This window comes from Amia ocellicauda, chromosome 1 (assembly GCF_036373705.1).
Source record: "Amia ocellicauda isolate fAmiCal2 chromosome 1, fAmiCal2.hap1, whole genome shotgun sequence".
Lineage (NCBI taxonomy): Eukaryota > Metazoa > Chordata > Actinopteri > Amiiformes > Amiidae > Amia > Amia ocellicauda.
The window spans coordinates 40522316-40549467 of NC_089850.1; the positions used below are offsets into that span (position 1 = coordinate 40522316).

Below are 27152 nucleotides of genomic sequence, written 5' to 3' on the forward strand. Positions count from 1 at the left end.
AGCTGAAATGCAGTACCTAGATTTAGAGGAGAGCCAAATTAAAGTGGTTGATGTTGTGGATAAAGAAAGGTAAGCAAATTAATTTAATGATGTCATTGTGATTTCTCTTGTGGTCTGATGTCTTTAATATATCACTGTAGTATCTTCAAAGTTGGCCTGAGCTGCTGTGATTGTTTCAGTAATGCTTCAGTGTTGGGCTTGTCCACTCAAACTATAACAATAACCTTATATAATATAGTGCAATATATCCCCAAAAACGTAGAGAAAATACAAATCCTCAAGATAAATTAGCCAATAAAGATTAATCATTTCTTTAAGCTTGAATAATTGTGCTGAACCACATTTTCTCCTTGAATAAATATCTAATCTCTGCTGTTCTGTTAAATTTTGTGAAGGTAGACAAGATAAAACACTTATTGGGGGCACTACTCTATTGATTTGATGCACTTAGCCTTAGAGAGAATCACCATCTTAAATACTTTAATTTCTGCAAGTGAAGATTCAGGATCTTTCAATAAATATTCATGACTAGGTGTTATTAAAATCCTGGATAAAGATTTATAAGCATTACAAATGGGAACATTACTAATGTCAAGCACTAGTCATTTTGAAGTGTGTTGTGTAATAGGTATATCTGGGTATTTATAAGGGAATTAATTTAAATAACGATTATGGAAATAAAACAAAATCCCATCCAATAGGCTTCTCTTTATGGAGCAGAATGTCACTCCTTTTTCTCCAAAGTCAAATTTCAGTTTCAGTTTCTTCTTCCGTGTTCCTCTGTAATCCATCACTATTTCATAAACCACTATGTTCTTGATTAGCTGTGCAGTTTCAGACAGACTCGTACACCCTTTGCATGTGTATGTTTCTCTTAAAATATCAATAAACAATACATCTGCATTCAAATCAACATTCAATCTACATTTCACCATAAAAAAAGGCATATTCATATTTTATGTTATAATCATATCAGAAGGAATAAAGAAGATATTCAGTCTACCACTGGCTATTATTTACATAAAAAACTCACATGCAAGTACCTTGAAAATCCTTAGTTTAAACAAAACAATAAAGTACCCAGAATGTTTATAGTGTATGAAAAGCCCTCAGGACTGATGGTTCTCCAAAGAGGGTCAGTTGGTCTTCTGCTCAGCCCCATGTAGGGACTCCTCCAAGGGTCACTACTGGTGCAACATTGCCATGGGCCAATAGAGTTCACTCCATTTGGAGCAAGGTAATCCAGTGGTTTTACATAATTGAGATGAAACTGTGTTGCGTCATCTGCTGTGTGCATACTCTTTACCATCATGACATTGTTTCACCATGAGGATTTGATAATGTGCTGTTCTTTAGGAATATGGATGCATCTGAAACTGGGTGAACGTTCTGTTTCAGTGCCTGTAACTGTAGTCTGGCTCTGTGTTTCAAACAGTTTATTCCTAAATCTCCTAATTTGCAATGATGAATACTTGCTTGTGTATCCAACCTGGGTGGAGTTGCAAAGTTATTTTGTGTGTGTTTTTTTAATCACTACAATTTAATCAAAAATCATACATAGAAATGAAACGGACATTACAGAAAAATACTAAAACAATTTAAATTACTTTGGTTAATACATAAATAGAAAGCTAATCCATTTGGGTTGGGAGACAATCCATGCTCCCAAGCTCTTAGACAAAGATTGGAAATTCTTTGGTCAGTTATAGGCCTAATTATTTGAAACAGCAGTATGATTTTTGTTTTTCCCAAAATATTTGTATTCTCTTGAGTCCTTCCTCAACCTGCCTATATTTTACTTTTGTGGGAAATGGGAATGCACAGTATTTACGTAGTTGACTGAACCACACAGGATTAAGAAATAAATTGACATTTTTTCTGATAGTGCTGTTTTTTTAATAATAAAGGAAAGACAATTAATAAGCGACAAAAGAAACTGGTGGTTTTCAGCCCACACTGAATCAGAGGGAAGGATTGTTTGGGTGAAATATGTAGGTGGGAGAACTCATGACTATGACTTTCACAAGACTTAGACACCATCTGCATAAAATGTAATTACACAATTTGGGTTTTATATAAGCATAATAGTGTTCCAGAAATTCTGGTCAGCTTCTCTAGGGTGATGGAAACGTACCATTTAGAAATTAAAACATATGAAATTTAGAAGGGGCAGTTTGTAGATCTTGATTTCAATGGTTTGCAATATTATACATTCACCCATAAAGCACTTGAGCTTTTTTTGACCTGTTCTGAAATGAATACCTAATGGATATTATTTTGTAGTTTGTCTGTAACTTTCATATTCTGAGTTTTCACTGCATCCACAAATAAATCAAATTAGTCCAATTAAAAGTGTGATGCCGTTTTGATGGAAATGTACTTAATTGACCGCGTGTTTATGGAGGTCAGGTGAAAATGTGTGTATATAGAAAACACTTGAAACCCCATGCACCCCTTATAGTGCTGCTCTTTCAAAGTTGGTCTCTTTTCTGTTTTCACCTTAAAAAAAAGTGTTTTATATATTGAATTATAGTGGAGTTGATGGCGTTTGATTATAGCATTGCCAAACTGCATAGTCCCCCGATATACTTTTTCAAAACGAACTGCAAACGTGGGAAGACGGAATCGCCTTCACATTTTCTCTCTTATAAACACTGCTCCATACAAACAGAACTCAACACACCTACATTTACCTTGTAGCGGCTCTGGACTTGACCTTCAAATCCCAATAGGATTCAAATAGATATGTGTTGAGTTGAAAGCAGAAGCAACGCTGTTGTAGAGGATACAGTAGACAGCGACGCTGTGGCCAGCGCTCCTGCACTAATGAGCAGTTCCGAGCAGCACGGCAGGCCTTTCCACCGTGGTCTTCATTTCAATGGATGCGTTTGACTCGATTCAGCAATTAATTCATTACAGACCAAATCCAAACTGTAACCCTCTCCCCTGAGCCTTACACTGAGACCCGACGTCGGTTTATTTGATTGTCAGAAGCCACTTTGTACTACTTATAATTAGAAATAATAACTGAAAATTGCGATTCGCGGGGAGGTCAAAGTTTTGCATTTGCTCTTGTCCAAAGAAAAGTCATTATTTCATGAAATACCCTCTATTACAACAAACAGACGGTGTATTATGCAGTATGAATGCTAACATGGTGTTAATTATTATTAATGGTGTTGCTCTTATTGTTATTGATGACATATTTAACACTACCCAACTACTAACTTGATTGATCACACCTGAGGTAGTTTTCGATACAATTATCGTGTTCTTGATTAAGCATGTACCTGCAATACTTTAATTTGCCAACACAACTTATTCCCTTCACTATACTATTAATAATGATGCCATTTTATATCCCATAATATGGTCAGATGTATTGTTTTGACTGAGTTTGGGATGCAGAATATATTAGCGGTAAAGGGTCGCACACGTTTTCACTGAAATAATTCCTCACTTAATTACATCACCATCGACTGCTGCTGAAATTGAAATATTTTTTGTTGACCTCGATTTACCAAACCTTCGACATAATTTAACTGGAAATGCAGAAAGAAACAGCCAAGCTAAAACACCATGTTTGATTTCTGTCGATAATATTCGTCTACTATTGCCAAAAGTGTTTGGTGACATGCAAAGCGAATCTGGACACCAGCTTCTGGATAAGGGCACCATGTTGGGTGCTCTGAAGCTCAAAGTCAATAATATTCCCTTTGAATGAATCATACAAATCATCAAATATTTGTCCTCATATCGTGCATAGTAAGAGCCTCCAACTGGCTGCTCTTGACTTTTTCCAATCGTCCACGTTTGATAAAAAACACTACAGTTGCTACTTAAAACATTATAAATTATTGTAATTCACCATAATCAAATGTGTTAATTAATATGAACTAATCATGATTATTCATAATAACAATAATAGTTATTTGGGTTTAAGAGCATCTACTAAGTCTGTTGTGGTGTACTTTTTTTACCCTAAGTTTCCTGTGAATCGTTGATCAGATCTCACTCAAAGGGCTGGGAAATAAAAATCAGCAATTAACTGTTAACTGGGTATACTAGGAATATTGGTGTAAGGTTTTCCGATGTAGTCCGGGATAGAGATCTGTAATTAAAAACCTCGTGTATCAAAAGAAACGAGCTGAATGGAGATTAAACTAACCAATCTACTGTGCTACACCTAACACATTGCGATTTCAAAATTAGAAAATTTAGATTTAGATTATTCGTTTTCTACAAATCGGTCGTGAATTACACCAACTGGACAACGTCAGTATGGTGTAGCTTCACGGTTAACGTTATGATTTTATATAGATCAAATGTATTTGTATTAAATAGGATTTAAGCCTGTATTGTTTCCAGTTGACCTAATTTGAAATTAATTTCAAATTGTTATATTAGTAGAAGTTGTAGTTCTCTCTGATTGATAAATTCCTGAAACACATTGATAAAGCCCGCTTTTAAATGTATGGTTGGATTTTATGTCTCAGTCTACAAAATGTATCTTTGCAATTATATAATGTTTAGAGAGAAGGGGCAGCAGCCATATAATTGTAAAATAAATGTAGTCAGTTTGTCCATGTCTTGTTTCGTGATGATCTAGGCCTTGCACCATCTCTATGCAAACCACCAATATAGTCGCAAATGAGACATTGTACGCGTTCAGGCCTAATGACCAGGCAATATAAAAGGTTTGCTATATTGTCATATCCTATATATCTTGAAAAATAAGAAGTAATAATTAAAGGTGTGCTGTCTAATAGGCCAATCTGATAACTTTATCTGTGCCTCCCTTAAAAAGATAACTTCAAATTGAATTGTAAAACGCGTTGTACTAGTGCTCTAAAACTTGTCTTGTAAATTATGATATATCAAACATGCTGTCCAAATCCCCGTCTAGATTTAACGGGTTTGAAAGTCAAACTCACTTCCATATCTTATATTTTAAATAATACATTTCGTTCAATACTGCAAAACTCACTGAACTGAAAGCAAATCTGAAGCCTAGTTTAGATTATCAAAGTACTGCCAAAGTGTGTGTGTGTGTTTAGGATATTCACTCAATTCAATTTTTGCTCTAAAGCTTTTAGTCAGAAATCCAAATATATAAAAGTATAACGTTAATTGCAGCATCTTCTGTTTGTAAAATGAAAAACGAAAAATCAGCTTACAATCGTCTTTTAAATGTATTTTACCCCAAAGCACGGGCCTATTATTATACATCCACCGCAGATGCACTTAATTTTAAGCCATTTGCACATAAATAAAAGTATACAATTATTTAGAACAGATCTGGGTTCAATGCAATCTCTGCAATTGGTATTAATCATGCCGTGGGTGTAATATTTAGTTTAAGGCTTTGCCATAAGGAAACCATTGCTAGCGGTATACTGTTTGCTTGAAGAACACTATTTTAAGGTTGCTATAATTTGAACACATTTATAAGCAAATAAAAGAAAAAGACATGAAGACAAACAACTGGTGCATGATGGACACTTTCAGATTCATATTGCACCCAGTCGGACTGACGTAACAATGTCCCTCTTCAATATTTCTTCAAATTCATCACGGAATGGGACTAAAAGCAAGGATGCAATGTAGCAACCCATTCTTCAATCTAAAATGTCCCCTGTATTTTGGGTCATTCTTTTTGTGGTGCAACACTGCGGTCCAAACCAGTAGCCCATAGGGGTGCATATGCAATGAGTATTTTAAGACCCAAACGTCGTAAGTGATGTCTTAAGTGCTTCAATCGATAATGGATATCTGTTCCTATCCGTACGCTAGACTAGAACGACGCCTCAACTGATCTAAAACAAATGGCCACCGTATAAAATGTACTGTTATAAACGAATTATGTAATTGATTTTCTAAGAATTAGTTTAAATGTCAGTATTTGTCAGTTATTTTTTCTTTCCGTTACTACTACTGCTACTTCCAACAATAACCACAACTACAGCAATAACAACCACAATAATAATAGTACATCATTTGTGCTTGTTGTTTCTGTATGGATTTCGGATTTATAAAAATCAATCCATAAGTAGAAGTACACATTCAGACACAACTCTACAATGCCCGGCCTTTTTTCAAGTAACCACTGCGTCTGAACTTGTTAGTCCGATAAAAGGCAGAAATGTGTTTATTTGCATTTCTTTCTTATTATTATTTAAAGCATTCGCATGGCCTACGTAACGAGTTAAATTATTATTAAACTGCCAAATTAACGAAATATGTAATTATTATTATCATCGTTATTATTATTTGTAAACCCGCGTCTTATTCAGTAGTCTTAAACAGAAAAGCTTCCTCACTAACAAACGGCATAAAATGCAGTACCTTTGTGTTCCTGAACTGGCCTGAAAAAGGGGGAGAGAGGTTTTGCACGATATAAAGGCTAAACATTATTCTGTTTAGATTTCCTATGGCTGTGTTGGTTACTTTAGATAAATAAATACAACACCAAAATAATGACCACAGATTTCATACAAGTTCAACCTGAATATATATGCATTTATTGAGATGTAAAAAGTGGGCACCTTTATACAACACTCAACCACGAAATGTTTTACTAAATAATATAATAAATAAGTCAGGACTGGATATTCAATTAGGCTGGACGACTTCAAATTCTGTTTATTTTCAGAGAAAAAATGTTCTTAATGCTATAAAAAAAGAATATAAATATATGGTTTTATTATGGGATATTCGTTACAGTCATTCAAATGGAAACATGTATTACAAATATGTAAATGCCTGCGAAAACACAAAAGCATCCTACTGCAGTCTGTCCAGTATAAAGGCGATAGTGTCCTTTGAAAGGCCGTCGCATCACTTTTAATTCCTGTACATGTTACACAAAGCACGGAGAGCTCAGTAACCTGGGCTGCTATTCTGTGTAGCGTATTCGTATAGAGATTGATACATAACGCCTGGGCAGGTCCATGTGAGCCCTGAATCCAGCAGCCTGCTCTTCACAGCCAGGGTGCGTGCCGTCTGTAGGCCTCAGTCGCGAACACGGGGAGGACGCACGACTGTAGAGCATCAACTGCTCCTGGTCTCGTCTGTTTTTGCGTGCATATGTTCTTCACTTTATGTTAGGCTGTATTTCACACGATACAAGAGCGTGTTGTTGTTTTATTTAATTAGGCTATGTTTTCCGGTATCAACCTCGGTTTTACAAAAGTATTATATGAGGTTAAACGTCGAAGTAGTGAGTCTGCAATCCGCAAGCAATTATTGTTTCATGCATAGGGTATACATATATTATACTATTTATTATGAATCTCATTCTAATTAATCCTAAGGCTACCTCCGGCTGATTACATTGTCTACATTTCGCCTTTGTTTGTTTGTGCTATTTTTTAGGATAAAAACTGGCTCCACTGTTCATGGCAATTCGGCTTAATGTAGTTTTATTACACGTATGTGTGCACAATCTCTTATTTAAATACAGCTCTATATATTGCACCTTTAGCTCTAGAAATGTACTTTAATTTATAATACATATAATATAAATTATATAGAAGCGCGCTTTTTAAAAAATGCACCTGCTATATACAATCATGTTTTGGGTTGTTTTTTTACGCATTTCATGCAAAATGTTCAACGGTTGTAAATACAGTATCCTATAGTATTACTGACTGCGCTCTCCGGACTGAAGACGGTGCAGGGAGACTGACAATAGCAGTTTGTCCAACACAGACTATATCACATATAAGAAGTAGCCTACTTTCCCAGACTAATACTGAATGAATGAATATCACAGATTATTGTGCCACCCAGAGCCCATTTCAGACGCAGACAACAGATCTGCTACATTGATGCTATGTGCCCCCTCTCTTGGCATTCACCGCGTGCCTTAATTGTATGGACATTTAAATCAAGGTCCGCTGTGAACACGAGGAGAGTCGGGCCCCTTCGGGTTTTACCACAATCACAGGGCAACTGCAGCCTCCTTGAGCAGCGATCTTGCACCAACATGTCAACGTCCTCCTCCACTTGGGGTTGCATCAAGAACCCAAACAGCAAAGCAATGGGTTTGTACAACTAGACATGTATAATGATACTACTACTAATACTACTACTCTAATAATAATAATAATAATAATAATAATAATAATAATAATAATAATAATACATACATACACTTAGTAGAAAATATTTAAATAACGTCAATTAATAATCAGAATAATAATAATAAACTAAAAACAACACAGAGAAGGCATCTTATTCTACATTACCTATTCTGGTAACGACTTGTGCAGCTTGTTTGTTTTATTTCCTTAGGACGTTGTGGAAACCCCGGTCTTGTGGTGGTGCAACGACAGGCCCGAGTGATAGGAATAAAAAAACCTCCTGGCTTGCCGCAGTCAGTCCTTTTGCTCAACTCCCCAGTGATACAAAAAATAGAAGAGGGCCCATCTGGCTTCTCATCAGCTTTGTCAAGTCTTGCATACGCTAAAATGCTAATGACCTAGATAGCTCATGCAAAATGCAGCAGAGGTAAGAGAAGGGGGGAAAAACTGTTAGGCTGAACCAGAGACATCCCTTCGATCTTTTTTTTTTTTTTTGTGGGGGTGGGGTGTGTGTTAGGGGGTGGGGGGTGCGTTAAGCACCTGCATCGTGAAGGGACGACGTATACTGGGAGAAGGGGGGAAAACAGAGTGAAAGGAAACAAAATGACCAAAGGCATCATAGTGGCTGAGGGAAAAAAAAAAAGACAAAATCTGATATGTTGAAATTATATCCCAATACATCGAAGTGTTACATGTCTAGGGCAGCACTGGTGTAAGGTTTCCCTATAATATACAAACCAAGAAAGAAATGCCATTCAAAGTGCTTACACCGCAGGTAAACACAAAACGGGTCTCATTTTAAGACCAATGAATACACAACACAGCAAATCTCCCGAAATGTCAAGATTCAGTTGTCAACGTTTAATTATCGATGAACATTAATGCTCTTTCACAAATACAAAGGATAACGTCCATGTCACCTATGTCCTATTCAAATTGTTTAAATAACAATGGTACTCATAATTACAATTACAACAACAACAACATTGTTTTTCTGTAAATAATGATTTACAACACACAGAGCCACTTACAGAATAATTCCAGGGGTCTTTGCAACCAAATAACATTTTCATCAAAAATAACAACAGTCCACCTGTATCCAGTTATACAAAAAACAGAGGTCTGCTTCCATGCTGTAGAATAAAAATCCTTTAACCAAAAGAGATTCTTACAATCTGTAGCTAAAAAATGGAAAATGGATGCCCAATATTATAAAAGCCTTGATGCAGACAACAGAAACCAATTCATTTCCACCTACAGGATTACAAAGGACCAGAGCCTTTTAAAGGAAATGCAAATGGGAAAAAAAAAGTCTTGATCAAAAGCGTAATACAAACAGGAGTCTACGGATAACAAAAAGCAAAAGGGGAAAAAAAAGAAGAGCTGCAATTTACAGTCAGGAGCCAGAGCAGGGACTGTCATGTAAAAAGGTCTGATGCAAGCAGGGCTGTGAGAAAGAGGTGGAGAGCATCCCAATTTATCACATACCCAACCTAATCTGAGTCACTGTACTCCTTGTGCGCTCTTCATCCACTCTTTTTTCTTTCAAAGATTATTCGGGAGAAAAAATAGTGATGCTTTTGGTAGGTTTACTTAATTGTTATATTGAAATGGGACCATCCAGTTCCCCCCACCCCTCTGCTCTAGTCCATACCATTATACGCACGTCTTCCACTCCCAGCTTTGACGTTCATTTAAAAAAAACAAAAAACATTTTGATTATTATTTATTTATAGATGTACCTCAAGGATTATGGAAAAAAAGATGATGAAACTACTGTCCACGATTGACAGCTAAATCAGCGGGGATTACCCCGATCTGCATTTAACCTTGGGTGGGATTGGATGCCCTTAGAGAACCGTGGTCTCCAGACAGCTGTACATTTTGTCCTACGCAACGAAGGTGCCTGTTTAAATCTCAACCAACAGTGCATCAAGGTGATATTGTTAAAACTGCGAAATTAAAACACTGTTTCGATACCCTGACAGGAATAAAATAGCCTACAGATGGCATTGAATTTTCAGATCTGTATATTGCGTTAGTGCTTTACCCATTTATTGGAATTGTATTTTTATTGACATCCACCGATAAAATAATTGACAACGATTAGATTGCAGAAGAGGGGGGTATTATAAGAATATTTCATTTTTTAAATCAGCCTGGACAATAATTTTATAGAGATTGTGTACACCGGTACGTTACAAAGCACTATAAGCGCACCCGAGTAAAAACAGATGACAGCAATGTTTAACAAACATATTAAACATTCATTATATATATATATATATATATATATATATATATATATATATATATATATATATATATATATATATATATATATATATAATTATTAGAAATCGGATTGCGTGTAATCCTTGTGCTCCATATGGCACATCATCTGTGCGGACACACCAACCCCCCTGCCCTGTGTTAAACCACTGAAATGCGTTTGTTTCATTCACAAAATAACTCTTCAGAACACAAACACACAATCAATATATTTTAATTGCCTTCAAGCAAAAATACATCTGATTACGCGCATGAAAAAATATCTGGATAAAACCAAATATTGGATGAAATCAAATGCTGCGGGTGTAGGCTATAACCTATTCCATACACACCATTCAAATAAAATAAAATATGAAAAGGGCGTATTTATTTTGCCTAGACTGGGAGGTCATACTAATACGCGGCGGACAAGAAACGGCAGGATACATGATTTGAATTATTATTTTTGCCCTATTGTCTCTTTCAACAAAAGAATAATCCTACGTGAGCGGTACAAGCCCTTTGTATATGGGTAGCATCAGAACAAAAAATGTATCCTAATGTGTCTGAAGGCAGGCTTTTTAAACCGAGTAATTGAAACGGTTATGACGTTTGGCACACGGCGCATTGTCTGGATCCGCTATTGTGCGGTATGAGCCGTGCGGTGTGAGGTCAGCACAGGCTGCTGATCCTCCTCGCCGCGCTTACAATGCGCTCGTCTGCCAACGCGTGTCCCGCACAAACAGATTCGACACGCAGGATCTCCAGATGGCCCGGGTCTATGCTAAAGAAAAGCTCGGAAATCTACCCCCTTTGTGCTGACCTACAATTTATATTGTCATGGATAAAGCTTACTGATTCAGTGTCCTAGTAAGGCAGCGAAAAAACGGCATCTATGTCATCTAGAGTAAATCTGTGTCAAACATGGACACCCATACGTGGTTGAAATTCACCAACTATTTGATTAAATAAATAACTTCTGGTCCTTGTGAAATGACCACACACACACACACACACATATATACACTCACCTAAAGGATTATTAGGAACACCATACTAATACTGTGTTTGACCCCCTTTCGCCTTCAGAACTGCCTTAATTCTACGTGGCATTGATTCAACAAGGTGCTGAAAGCATTCTTTAGAAATGTTGGCCCATATTGATAGGATAGCATCTTGCAGTTGATGGAGATTTGTGGGATGCACATCCAGGGCACGAAGCTGCCGTTCCACCACATCCCAAAGATGCTCTATTGGGTTGAGATCTGGTGACTGTGGGGGCCAGTTTAGTACAGTGAACTCATTGTCATGTTCAAGAAACCAATTTGAAATGATTCGACCTTTGTGACATGATGCATTATCCTGCTGGAAGTAGCCATCAGAGGATGGGTACATGGTGGTCATAAAGGGATGGACATGGTCAGAAACAATGCTCAGGTAGGCCGTGGCATTTAAACGATGCCCAATTGGCACTAAGGGGCCTAAAGTGTGCCAAGAAAACATCCCCCACACCATTACACCACCACCACCAGCCTGCACAGTGGTAACAAGCCATGATGGATCCATGTTCTCATTCTGTTTACGCCAAATTCTGACTCTACCATCTGAATGTCTCAACAGAAATCGAGACTCATCAGACCAGGCAACATTTTTCCAGTCTTCAACTGTCCAATTTTGGTGAGCTTGTGCAAATTGTAGCCTCTTTTTCCTATTTGTAGTGGAGATGAGTGGTACCCGGTGGGGTCTTCTGCTGTTGTAGCCCATCCGCCTCAAGGTTGTACGTGTTGTGGCTTCACAAATGCTTTGCTGCATACCTCGGTTGTAACGAGTGGTTATTTCAGTCAAAGTTGCTCTTCTATCAGCTTGAATCAGTCGGCCCATTCTCCTCTGACCTCTAGCATTAACAAGGCATTTTCGCCCACAGGACTGCCGCATACTGGATGTTTTTCCCTTTTCACACCATTCTTTGTAAACCCTAGAAATGGTTGTGCGTGAAAATCCCAGTAATTGAGCAGATTGTGAAATACTCAGACCGGCCCGTCTGGCACCAACAACCATGCCACGCTCAAAATTACTTAAATCACCTTTCTTTCCCATTCAGACATTCAGTTTGGAGTTCAGGAGATTGTCTTGACCAGGACCACACCCCTAAATGCATTGAAGCAACTGCCATGTGATTGGTTGGTTAGATAATTGCATTAATGAGAAATTGAACAGGTGTTCCTAATAATCCTTTAGGTGAGTGTGTATATATATATATATATATATATATATATATATAAACATATATATATAAACATATATACATATATATAAAAAATATTTTACACGTCAAGAAATGGTCAAAACCATCTAGTTTTGAGTTGAGATGCCAAACAGAGCATGATTTACCTAAACAGTTGAAATGCATTGTATCCACAAAGCTTATAATCTGGTAAACACTAGAACAAAAATAACAGATTTGCTTTATTGCTATTTTCATAGAGATATATTCAAATAAAATCCCATGCTCGTTGGCAATTTCATATTTTGTTGAACACAAAATCATCAAGGTTAAACAAACACAACACACAAACAAAACACCATCAAGTAAAAGCTTGTAATTCAGATTTTGAAGGGAAATGTGACCAAAGTATAAATGATGCTTATAAATGCTGACAAAAGATTATGAAGTTTAAAATAATATTAGTAATAATTATAAAAAAAACAAAAAAAAAAACAGAAGCTACTACTGTTGTCTAATACTGTGTCAATGCTTTCCTAGAATACTCCCACAGCGTGGCAAAGTGCACCCCTGACTCCTCTAGCAGGAGTAATATAAGACTGCCTGCATATTCCAAATTGTCCATGTGCTTGTATACATTTGTGGAAATACTAGTTATACCCAACCTTTTGGTCTTCTGTACAGTTCTCATTATATTCTTGCTGTAAATATTAACAAATATTCTTTAAATGAGAGACAGGAGACTCCTTGGGCCCGCAACCCTACGCCTCACACTCTCTTGCACCTGCCTCAGTGGTCTCACAGAGTTCCAGGAGATGCCTCTTTGCTCTGACCCACAGCTTTATGGAGGGGCACACTGGGAGACCCCCCGTCCAGCCCTCCTGTCACACAGTAACAGCTCTCACTTTGGGGAGAAGATGGCCACCTGGGTACCATCAAGCAGTCCATTTGCATGAGTATAGACTGCACTTGCCTGAGAAATGTTGGAGACAGGAAGCTCCCTTTCCATCTTCCTCCTGATAGTTTTCCTCCACCTCTCCCTGCCCCCTCCCTTGCAAGAGCTGCGATCTGGACATGGAGACCGAGCTCTGCTCATTGAAGGCCAAGATCAGCTGGACTGCCTGGCAACCATGTGCCTCTCTGTACCCTGTCTAGTGTGCATTGACACTTTTGCTCAGAAGGACTGGCCTGGCTAAGCCCCAACCCCCTTCACCCACCCCCACTCAGTCTTATCATCAAAGTCCATCTGAGGCCCCTTCTCTGGCCAAATGCATGTGCTGTTCTCAGGGTCGACCGTACTGTGTTGTGGCCATTGAGCTCTGCCGAACTTTATGCCTCACAGACCCGCCTGTGCAATGGAGCAAGAACAGCGTGGCTCACATGCAGTGTAGGTGAGCTGGCAGTTTTACGCCCCCTCCCTCTTTATTCTTGAATCATCCTTTCTTAGATCATCCTCCCATTTCTGCTGTGCCCCCAAAAACAAGCGCATGTGAAGTTTTACTCCCATTGTCTCTGAAATTATGTTCTCTCGGAGATGAGTCTTCTTGTCATTCACCTGTATGCTAATGTTGGAGATGTGCACCGGCACCTTCCTGGTGGTCATTCGGATCTTCAGATAAGAGCAGTCTGATTTTGAGAATTCACAGGGATACCAGGACTGCCTCCATACACTTCACAGAGGGAGAAGCCGGTGGCAGTCTGAATGAGAGCTCATTGAAGTTGAACCCTTACACTGAAAACTCTAGTCACTGGCACTGGTCATTGTGGATGGACAATTGGAAGGAACTTAAACATGTCTGTCAGTAAATCAGTCACCTTGGCGGTTGAGAGTTAGGTACTATCAAAGCCTTTTGCCTCTTTGCTTGTCCAACCGATATTTGGAATGAGCCACAATCGGGGTACTACTCTCCCAAGAAGAGGTTAGCAGTGATGATTTTTACAGACATTTCTGTAGGGCAAAATCAGTGATTTTGAATTGATTGTAACAGAAAGAAAGAACTTATATGTATACTTCTCTTAAACATAAAGTATATGTAGCTTAGCGGCAACACCGTGGAAGTAGTGTTCAGAAACTGTACACCCCCATAGCTAATAATAGAGTAGTACAATTGCCCCTGTGAAGGAGGTGAAGTCGCCCAGCGGCACACTTCTATCTTGCCGGTGTTATGGACCCGTCCTTCAGTTAATAAATAAACTTATTTCACTGTTTGTGCACTTTAAAATACGAGGACTAATTTAAAGGATTGCGCTTTAACGAATATAAAAACTGTTACATGGTTGTAAATAATGGTTACTTTGTGATCATGTAAATGTATACAGAACATATATGTTCTTACCTGTTATTTTGAGTGAAATGGAGAATATTTTACCTCAGCAAAAGAATACGTTTTTATTCAGGCATTTATATTTTGAAACAGGCCAATTTAAGGCACTGTTTCAGGGAGCGCGATTGACACCATTTAGATCGGCGGTTTATTAGTGATGGCCAATTTTGTGTTAGAAGAAGGGGGGGGCTGTTTAAATCCTTTATTACTCAATTTTAATGAAATTATACCTGTTTAAAAATGTACTGTGATGGAGATGCAACATGATACCATTGAATGTATTGGTTTTATAATTACCTGAAATATTATTATTATTATTGTAACCATTCCAAAAATTGTATGAAGGAGGGGCGTCCCATTATATGTAAAGAGATCCTGCATTCTAGCTGTGGGCTGTTAGTGACGTTTTTGTATGTTTCAGTTCTATGTGGGTTAGACATAAGCTGTAAAGGAATTGTTTTTTTCTCAGGTGCATTAAAATTGAACAATTGTGATTTGTTATTCATGTTATTTTGTTTATATATTGTTTGCTTCCAATACTTCTCTTGCTGGCATACAATAAAACATTTTCCTGATGATTTTTGATCAAGTTGCCCCTTTTCTGAAAAGACACAAGGCACCATACTGAAATGTGATGTACACTTCTGAAAAGCTTTCAGTGCAACAAAGGGTGTGACCATAGACTAATAAGGGTTTGTACATTAACACTCAGAGCATCAAACTGAGTTCACACCCTGTATCTGTGCTGAGGTGCTTATAAATGTATCTGCAATCTTGAGTCTGGAGAATTTGGACATGGTTAAACCTGTTTAATATACCAGACTATCTCCAGCTGCATTATATGATTCCTTCTGTGCTTTTATTTTTTATGTCAACCTGGCTCGTTTGTTTGTTCCTGTGGAAACTAATCCAATAACCCACCTCTTACACTAATAAATGACTGAACTGTTCCTGCCTGTACTCCATATGGTACAACAATATATATGGCTATTTTAAGAATAATTTCCCAGGCCGTTGTCCATCAACAAAATGAGAATTACAGACAAGCTTCGATTGAATGCCACTTGGTAAAACCTTCAGGGCTGTTGCTTATTAAATGTCTCTGGATACAAAACTGTCTCTTACATAAAAGATAGTCTTCCTCCAAGATGCCAAACACCAAAATATGGTGTTTGAAATGTAAAGAAACATTCAGTGCATTGTTATCTTTTGCTGATGCTTTTGGCTTCATAGAGGGTTAGTAGAAGCTCTATCTAATCACTGCATTTTGGAGGACACACAACTTCAAACTATGCAACTGTAACAAAAACACTTGTGTTCAGAAGAAACACTTCAAACATAATCTTTATTACCACTAGTATAGCACAAAATTACACGAAGTTGAAAAGTGTTTATTTTCTACCCAGAGATGTTCTTCACTAGCATGGGATATTCTTGACAAAAATGGTGCAATGCTTCCTCTGTATCTTAAAAAAGGAAAGCCTTGCTAACTTGCCCCTAATAATTGTTCTGAGGTCGACATATTACACAAACAACTGTTGAAAAATGATCAGATTTGCAACGACACTGGGAAATGAAGGGAATTGCATTAAAGCAAGAGTTTTAAGAATGATTGATGAGCATCCTAACCTATGCTTCTAAAATGGCCAGTGGTTAAAGCCCTGAAAGTGATGCAACATCTGAAATGGGATGTTTAGGCTATTCCTTTCAAGAATGTGATGGAGGATTCTATTAGTTCTAACCAAGGCTTTTACTCACTGCAGCATGCATGCTGAGACTGGAAATCTCAGGTTTAAACTGGGCACTTAGCTGCAAATGGCCCTTTAAAGCAATCTTAGTCTGCTTTTACACTTTAGTGATACTTGTAATTATTGATTGTCTGTGGATTCCAGTAAATGTCTCTAAAATATGTGTCTCTGTTTCTTATATGGTAACAGACTAACAATGTTCTTGTAATTCAACAGAATGTGAAGCCTCTATTATCCACCTGCAAGGATAACAGGCAGGTCAGTGATGCCAACGAAGCTGGCTCTGATTTCTGTGAAATGTAAAGTGTGTATTTTCATTATTCTTAAAAGGCTGCTTCCTGCCTTTGTTTAATTAGATTTACTGTAAAGCTACTTGTGATGTTAAGCCGTCTTCATAATGCTACTACCTGCATTTTGAACTGAAGCTCTTCCAACATATGTAGGCTAAATGTTTGTCTACTGAGGCATTATCCAGTAACATGATTTATGTCAAAATATCATAACTTTTACTACACACACACTGGGAAAATACTGTTTAATAAACACACAACACCCCAGTTCAGCTGTATCAACACATTCAAATCGGTATCATCATAATTATAATAAATGGACAACCATAACAAATACTTAGTGGAAAGGGCGAGGTCATACATGTGTGCTTGTGTCTGCTACAGTTCTGAAAAACAATGCAATCTCACAACTATATCCAAGGTGCAGCTCACTTCCTGCAGCGCCGTTGTGTAACTTGTCAAGGGTCAGAGAGGTCGCTGCGGTGTCGTCTGCTCTGAGCTGCATGGTGGCTCCGGCGCGGCTACTTTTAATTTGCCGTCATTTCACGTACAGCCGAATGGGCGACATGTCCTCGAAACTGCAGTTCCCGACCCGGGACAGCGCTCTACCGGGCAGGAGCGACAGGGTGCAAGTGTCGGGTAGGAAATGAGTTTTTATGTGTTTCACAAGCACGAATCCCTCACAGCGCACCCTTACGTAACTATGCACGTTGCAGACTCGCTGTTCATGCACTGCAAAGGGAAAGAGAACAGACGCTCATGATATCGTTGCCATTTATTGCGATACATTCTTAAGTATACTTACTATCTGTTTGGTTGTTTTATTTGTCAAGTGGTCTCTAACTCAAAGCTTTCCTGATGTGAACACCCTGCTGATTGATGTTTGCCTCTGCCGAACTGCTTGCTGTTGCGCATGCGCACTTTTTCCTCCCACAAACGACTAATCTGACACTGCAAGAAAGTAGTATACAGCGCCTTTAATAATAATAATAATAATAATAATAATAATAATAATAATAATAAGTAATATTTGCTTGTGAGAGTACATTTTGCATAATATTTAATATGTATGTTAATGGAAGTTATAGTATGTACGTGCCACACGGCATAAAAAAGTGTCTTAAGTGACTAAAAATGTAGTAGCAAAAAGACTCATAGGGGACAATGGTGTTGTAACCTTATCTTTGGCCCATATAATATACCCACTTACTTTACTTCTTCAGCACGGCTCTGTGTGCATGTGTTTGTCAGTGTCTTTGTGTCTGTTAGTGTCTTACTGTGTCCCAGCTGGCAAAACGACACTATTATACCACCTCGCCAGAGTAGAGTGAACGAGTTGGTGAGAACAGGCCATTAAGTAATTATGAAACAATTAGACATTCAAGTTGTTAAATAAATATCAATTTAAGTGTAACACATGCTCATCTCAAAAATATAATCTCTTCTATAACCACTCTAGTCAGAAAAGGATGATTAGGTATTTTGTAACTTCAAGTCATGACAATCGAAAACACCTTAGTTGCCACTGCAATTGTGAATTACATCATCATACAATGAAAATGTGATGATTTCTGAAATGACACACAATGTATTAGAAACACACAATGTATTAGAGCCAACATTTGTTAAAAACAGAATCAAGACAACCAATGACAATAATGTCTGCCTATAGTAACAATTTTTACTTGTTTTGCTTTTGTCAGAAGGTCCCTGTGACATCTCGGAATGAAGTTATAATGTTGCATCATTCTTCACATATGGCATTACTGTTCAAAAGACCCTTTATTGAGCTTCTGTTAGCATTCCGACAGAATAAACAGAACAGGAGTCCAACATCTGTTTTAGAACATAATTAGTTCTTATTTATTAACAGCATCCTTGAAATGCTCTTTTCAAATAATTTCCAGCACTGATCTATAGAAGCAATGTCTGCTCAATTACATTCATATCGCAAAATATCAAATGATAGACCACATATGAATACAACAAAACCATTTCCCTCCTACCTACAGGCCCCCAAGAGCTGTTTTTCATCTTTAACTAACCAGAATCTCAAAGCGCAAAACACATGACTAGAAGCACATTGAAATGGAAATGTGTTGGCTTGTTCACTATAAATACAGCTCCAGGTGTTAGACCTCTGAGTGCGTCCACATGTGCCCTTGTCTCAGCACGAGTAAGCAATGGAAGCAACATTTCAAATTCATACTTAACAATGAATAACAGCATATAAAAATGTCTTTTTAGGCATGGTAAAATTATATTTGTGTTTCAATTATCAAAAAATTACATTGGTGATACAGAATTCTAAATACGGCATCAAAATGCATTGTATAGTGTTACCAAATGTATGGCTATGTTTGTCCTATGTAATTTAGAATATAATAATTTTCAAAATATTAAGAAACACTTTTTAGCAGAGGAGACAGTATATGGCACCTTTTGTGCCAAATACAAACAAAACAATTTGGCAGGGGTGGCATTTGGCATAACAACCGATTATATTAAAAAAAACTGTTTGAAAAAGTGCCTGGTTGGATGATTTCACTGTTCAACTAATGCATATAGTTGCTTGTTAATACTGTCAAAACGAAAGGTAAAGAATGCTAAAGCCACTTCCAGTGGCTCATATCATATCATAATATGCAATTAATAAAAATGTTCAAATGAAATTGAAATCATCAAGTACATTGTCAACTTATCCATAAGTGTCACCCTCCTATCAAGTGAACTATACACTTTAAACCCATATTCTGAAACAATGATAACATGAATAATAATCCGTCCTTTACCTTTATGCCTTTGTATACCTTAATGCCTTTATTACATAGATATAAATATAAAATATACTGTATATATTGCATAGAGAGAGATTTTGTGACATAATGTTTATGTATATAAGATTTTTCAAACTGTCAAATTACTACTAAGTACTACATATTTAACATTCGCTGACATTTGCAGTTAAAATAATTGTTTAAACAGTTTTTCTTTTTATTGTATTTCAATTCGTTTTTTCACCACAGCTTTGATGAATCTATTGTTATGAAGGGATGTTTAATTGTCCTACAAAAAAGTCAAGATTTACCCCCCTCCCCACACACACCCTTATAACCATTCAATAAGTATTTTGATAGTTATATGGTTACACAAATACTGAAGTTATAGCACAAATCCCATGTTACTCCAGTAATTATAACTGTATCATTCAGTTCTCTACAAATGAGCCTCAGCACAAACTGAAACCTGTAGGGAAAACACTCCTTTGCTTAATGCAATTCTGTGATGTTTAAAGCAAGTTGATGCATAACATCAGATATTTTCAGGGTTTAATTTAAAAAATGTAGTATTATACACTGCATTTGCATTAAACTTTAATACTGTTTCCTTTCAGTTTGGGATAAGAAGCACCATAAATATGCAAACTTTCTGCAGTGTTGAAGAAACAGCTGACACAAGTACTGTTACATAAAGTGGAAATTTACAAGAAAGCGTAGTTGAGGCTGCAGTGATGGAGATCGGCAAACCTAGTGGACGTACACAAAGAAAGAAAGATAATGTCACGCTGTAGGCTTGCTGTCTGAACAGCAGCTGGATGTATTAAGACATATCGATTAGGGAAAAACACAGTGCGGTACCTTCAGTGTTTTGGTCTTCCTTTAAAACAGCAAGCAAAATGAAAGTGAAATAAATGGTTTATATTAAATCCCAGAGAGATCTGACTCTCAACTGTGCAGGCCCCAGCAGTAGACATCTTACGCAAGCTGGGGTAAACTTACAAATGGGAAATCTGTTTCTAAGGTTGTGAGAATCAACTGCAAAAAAAGTGTGCTTTGTACTGTATCAGGTGATCAAACTGAGTTTCAGCAGAGCCTTTCCTAGAGGGGTATTTTTGTGTGTGTGTGTGTTTTCTCTTCCTTCTTCTCCCTGCTCAACTGAAAGAGTGAGGTCCCCAGAGCTGTGTTGGGCTGTTTAAGATGCACCTCACATTGCAGCTCTGTGCAATGGCATGAAGCAGAGCAGGCGTGCACAGATACACCCCACAGGACTGCAGTGGGCTGATTACTGCCACCAGCCTCCAAAGGCTTCCCCTTGGCAACAGAACTGTACTGGGGGGCTGGGATGTTGCCAGGGAACGGTTCGAAAAAGAGACCAGGCGAGATACACAGTGGGCAGCCCACTTGTTTCAAGACATTCTTAAGGACTAAATTTGAGGTCACAGCTTATGAAGGGTGAAACATTTTCTGACTCAATATGAAGTGGATTTATTTTTTCATACCAGGGACAACAGGTCTGTTTTTTCAGATATGTAAGTATGGGTTAGTCTCTAACAAAATTAACCATAAACATTGTATTGCAACAATGGAAAGCTGCACTGTGTCTGTGTTTTAGTCTGTCTCACAGAAATTATGCTTATAAAATAGTCAAATGACCTTTGGGGAAAAAAGGACCTTCTTTAAGATATTTGAAGTTCTTAACATAAGCCTTAATTCTGATTTCATTTTAACCAACCCTATATTATTTCCATTGAGTGAGATTTAGCCAACTAGAATCATTAATAACCAAAAATATTATTTTAGTCTCAAGCTATTACTTATGCTTCTTATCAGTTCTATATGTATCTCCCCTCTGGTCCTCACACCACCATTGTATAATCACAGTGGTGTGACTGATTTCATATCACTACTACAGTATGTCGATAATAATATGGAATTGTAGGTTAGTCTCATGTACTATACTTATGGTTATGCTGTATGTTGTTCCCAACCTTTGAGACTTAAAATCTGCTATAAAGTTTATTCTTTTGTCCTTCAAAACGACATTTGACTTTGTGCTTTAACTCCCTATTAACTGCAACCAGCCATGCAACTGTTTTAGCATAATAATGGAGAGCTGACAGAACAAAATTGTGTTCTTGTCAGAGGGCCCAAATGAATTGAAGGCCCTCTACCTCACAGAGCTGTATGCAGTACTGTACATGCATTCAAATGTCTGAGATTCCAGTCCTTAGCTTGTAGTGTTAATTTCATGAGCCTGTAAAATTCCCAAGATGCATCTTTGAAGTAGAAATTTCTGAGCATTCCCTCTTGCACATTCTCAATTTTTTCTAAATGTTTAATGTTTTAGAATTTTGTTTCTCTTTAAAATGTTTGATTTGGATAAATTACCACTTGTGTATTCTTAGTTCAGGTTTTAAGGATAACTTTTGACTGAAAGCCTTTAGGTATCAACCTGAAGAGTCCAGAAAACTTATTTAAACTTGTACAAGTCCTTAAATAATAAATCTACCACTGCCTTGAAGCTGATAAACGTATTCTAGAGTGACAAACAGTGGAAGTAGGAAGTCACAGATTGACACTTAAAAGTGATGATTTCGAAGAGCTCAAACATTCAGTGTGGATCTAGGCTTTACAAAATCCTAAAACAGGTTTCCAGCTAAGAGGAAATCTGTCAAAATGGCCTTGCAGACAAGTGCTCTGCCAACCCCTTCACTTTTCTTATTGCATTTCGATGCTGCTACACAAAGAGCAGGGCTTCGGTGTCAAGCAGAGGACTGACACGACTCAGTCCCAAGATCCCTATGTTGATGCCAGCCTCCTTCACACCTGAAATTCTTATTCTTGAGCTGCCTCAGCCACAGTGAGCAAATGGCACACACTGGATTTCAGCCACGCATTTCCAGTCTAATTAGTTGTTCTGGCAATCTGAGTAGAGGCTTCAGCTGGAGGAACCCTTGGGAACTTTCTGGGTTATATTGTTATTTTATGACACTAGATTTGAAACCGATTGGCCCCCAAAGATTTGTTTTCCCAAGATTTTTGTTAACGTAGTGTTCCCTAATTTCAGAATGGCTGTTTCATGAGGATAGAGTGTGAGCTATTAGGAAGGTGTTAGGAGTTACATCATCAGGATCCTATCAGTACTCATACATCTACTGCAGTGTTTCTGAAATATATCCACTGGCTCAATCTGTTGAGACCACAACCTACTGTGCAGACATCGTCTGATGGCTTATTGAGCATCGACAGAGTGTTTGATGCTTTTGGTTAATTGTACTAATTTAATTTCTTAAGATAAAAGTTAAACACTCACAGAGTCTTCCATTCCTCTCAGAGTTATCCCTCCCACAGATACCCTGCCTCGGCTCTTTCCATGCATGCTCTGTGGTGGTGAATTTCAGTGGTGTCCTGTTTTCATGTTTAATTTGTTGTTTCAGAAAATTTAAAAGAATCATAACCCCTGGTACTAACGGAGGGCTTGAGCAGTACTGTTCAAATTAATCGAATAAGAGGACAGAGAACCAAGGCAACCTGCAATTAAGCTCTGTTCATTTGATGTGGCATTCATCAAGTTCTTTCTTTCATCTTTGTCAAGGCTTGAGTAGAAGTCAATCTACTGGTTGTGAAAATTAGATACTTAAAATGTTGTCAATTATTTTCTTGACTCATGATTTTGAACATTTGTATTTTGGAGAAAGAAAGAAAAAAAATCCATTGCAGTGATTTTCACTTTTCTGAGTGAGCCCTGGTAGTATTCGATGTCATCATTCTTGTGTAGATCATTCTATGACCAAGCAACATGAAAAGCTGTTCATTCACTTGGATTGCGGTGGGCTGTGCTATTACATGATGCACTGCTAGCATTACATGCGTATACTCATCTCCTAACACATGTTAATAATATACACCTACTCTGCTAACCAATCGATAGTGAGCAGGAGGAGCAAGCCAATGTTAAATTTAAAAAAAAATCCATCTATAGTGGAAATATTGCATAAGGATACTAGATAGTAGAACATTCCCTTTAATGTACCTTCGCCAAAGGAAATCTTTCAGATAAAGTAACAAATGCCTTTAAGAAGAATTAACAACCAATCAAATGGTTTTGCTCTTCTCTTTTTTCAATAGAAATAATTACGCATCTGCCACACTTAGATGAATCCCATAAGACTACACTATAGAGTGGGTGGGTAGATGGGCATGCTTGTTTGGGGGTGGGGGTGCCTGGGATAGTTGGCACGGGCAATGCGGGCACTGAGATTTCCCTGAACCACAGGAGGTGCCGTGTTTGGCACGCAGTGAATAGATCTCCTGGCAATGCATAACTAAACGACTGCAGGACTTGCGAAACTGTTCACTTTAAAGACATATAGGAGACTAGTAGTAAGTGACTGAATGAAACGTTTAGAAACCCCTGTACATTTGGTAGGGGTGGGAAGGGAAGGGAAGAGAAGGGAAGGGAAGGGAAGGGAAGGGGAGGGGGAGCTGGCAGTGATAGTGGTAACTGTATATGTGTGTGTCTGGGTGGGGAAACCGAGAAGATGAAGACAGTATTGTAGTGCCAGGGAGTGGTGGTGAACAGAAGAGAGGGTTATTTATTTATTTATGTTTTTTGTTTCTGTTTCTTTTAATTTGCCCGAATCGGCTCGTTTTGGGGACATATACACAGACAGGCTGGCACCGGCTGGAGCTCCGCCAAGGCTGCTTGGGAAGGTTGCCATGCTGTGAGAGAGCAGAGAGGGAGAGAGGAAAGGAAAAAAGGCAGGCAAGACTTGGCACGGTTCTATCGCAGCTCTCTTTGTCTGCTTGCTCGGCTTTGCGCTAAGGAAATCAAAATACCAAGGGTGTAGGATGTCTGCTTCAAGACTAAAAAAACAAACAAAACCAAACCAAAAAAACAAAAAACAACTTTGAAAAAAATTAGGGAGTAGAGGGCGGGGGGCACGATCAGTTTAACAAAGAGATGTGCCGTCATACTAATGATACGTGTACACCTACAATTTTTTTTAAAGAGAGGCAACTTATTGTACCTCACAGATGACACAAATGTTTTATATCTCTTGTTTTTATTAGCAAGGAGCAGCCTGTGCCTATATTTGTTAATAATACAGAAGGGGATGTCTTCAAAGTGGGTCAGGTTTCTCAAGACCAGGGACTGCCAGCAGCATCGCAGGCAAACAAATGCCAAAAAAAAAGTTTGCGGTTTGCATTTGTTGATGCTTACTAGTTGGATGGTGGCAAGTTATTTGCTTATTCTTAAATTTGCTGATTACCACATACAAGGTCCACACCCAGATGACCGATGCGTTGGGGGCAACAGACAGTGTGAACTGCTGAGAGAAGTTGGGCGCCTTCCCTGGCAGCTTCAGTCTGTGCAGAATCTGCTCCACGCCAGAGAGGGTTCCGACAAAACCAAAACAACAACAACAAAACCTTGTGTTTTTAACAGGATTCCAGTGTTTGCTTCAATTATGTTTGGATTCCGCAATGACCTTCACTTAACAAAAAAAGAAGACCAAGTCTCACAGTTCTTAAAGCAAAAAGTGCACATGCAATTGGCAGTGCCATTGATGAATTACAGGTTACAGCTGCTTACAGAGTCTGGGAGTCTGTGTTTTAGGTTGGGTTTTGGACAAATTCATTTCTTCTGTTTTACCGGAAAATGCACAACTTTTGGAAGGCCTGGATGTCCTCTGAATGGTTCACAATGCAATTCTGCTTTTTTCTTCATCTTATATATATATATATATATATATTTCCAAAGTAACCTAGCCTTCACCAATGGAACCGGATGTCCAAATTTCTGGTAAGTTTAAATTAAATCGTAATATATTCTGGATAGTCCTGTAGCTCACATGGGGTAGAAAGATAGCCAATGGTGTATCCTTAGTGGTGTGTCATTGAACGCCTACTGTATTGCAATCGCTAGAGCACTTTGTCAGTGCATTTACAATATTTCACTAGTATATATAAACTTGTTAGGTGGTACCCTTCTGTACCCAGACAAGTAATTGTGTGGATGGGGCAAAGTGAGTGGTTGAAATGTTCTTAAGCGGGCATTTACATCTAGTCAACCTACTGTGTGCATGGGCTTCTGTGTTTGTGATGTAAGCCTTTTTGCCTTGCATACTGCATCTACCACCTGAACTCCACACTTCATACATCTGAAGCAGTGTCCCCATGTTGAACTCCACTGCTTTTTGAAATCTTCAATAAGATACAAACTCCATAACATGCAACTGCACTTCATAAGACTTTTCACCTGTCTGATAACCTCTCTTTGGCACACACTTCTTTGGTTGGCTCCACACTTTATCAAGGATTCAGTGCCTTACTTGTCTCTTTCCCTGCAAAAACAGACAGTTTCTGTTCCCTTGTCCATTGTTTTCTTTTGATTTTTTGCAATACGCGGACTTGTTATGGTCCACTAATGCAAGGAAAGAGTTTAACCTAATAGTAATGTAGTTTGACTGTTTAAGGTTGTGGTGTAGCAGAGAAGTTTTGTACTCTAAAATTACCAAAAAGAAAAGGATAATAGCATTTAGAAATATGAAATATGTGTGTTCTTGATAATTTCTTTGTGTTATTATGTGTGTTTTCTTTAATTTGTCTGACCTGTTATGGACATCGTTAATGACATTCCAAAAGTTTTGGACATGAACCTTTTTTAATTATTGAAGTACAATTTTGAAATCATTCATGTGTAACCCTTATGAATAATCTATTACCATTTCTATCAGCCTGTGTGGGACTATATCCTGGGGTCTCATAAAAATGTAAATTATTTTTTGAAAGTTACCTGAAGTATCCTTTTGCTACTGGTTTCATAAATGTGTAGATGTAGTACCAGCAGCCACTGGACCTTGCTGACTGGGCCAGGTATTTCACAAAGCTAGGCCCAACTGTGTCATTCTACATTTTCCACACACCCTCTTCCCTGAGAGCAGAAAGAGTTCTTCCTTCATGGACATAGGCCACTCCCTGAGATGCAGTCACCTCAATATCTCTGTTTCTGGAAGGTTTCTCATGGAGTTATTTGTTTAGGGTTTATAAAGTTTGCACATGCATGTTTAGTGAATTTAAATATGGTCATGTTCAGGTGAGATCATGAGTATTTAGTCTTCATTTGTCATAGACACAGTAATGGTTCAACAAATCAGCCGATGGAAAGGCACCCAGTTTAAAGTAATTGTGTGGCTTTTATGACTGTGAGTTCCTTAATGTCTCAAAACTAAAATTAATATGTAAATGCATAACATCAAAATGAGAAATGATCATGACATATTTAAAAACTAGACTGACTTAATGTGTAGCGTCACTACTGAAAAATATTATTAAATATCTTGTCTGTTCAGAATGACCATTGTAATAAGTTGAGATGAATGTAGACTGCTATAGGAGTCTTCCAAAATGTGCAAACAGCAGAACTAT

The 27152-nt window shown here is 37.9% G+C and overlaps 1 protein-coding gene across 3 annotated transcripts in view; it reads left to right on the top strand.

The window, feature by feature from the left end:
- Positions 1–17385: 17385 nt before the first annotated feature.
- The window catches only part of msraa (methionine sulfoxide reductase Aa), a 77393-nt gene continuing 67626 nt past the window's right edge, over positions 17386–27152 (top strand). Inside the window, exon 1 of one of the 3 annotated variants that reach the window (XM_066704861.1) lies at positions 17386–17580. In XM_066704861.1, the coding sequence (XP_066560958.1) occupies positions 17445–17580 (136 nt within the window). In that variant the 5' untranslated portion in view covers positions 17386–17444. Of the gene's footprint in view, positions 17581–21136; positions 21251–25487; positions 25528–27152 lie in introns of those variants that run through there. The other 2 variants (XM_066704870.1, XM_066704877.1) reach the window with 2 other exon arrangements.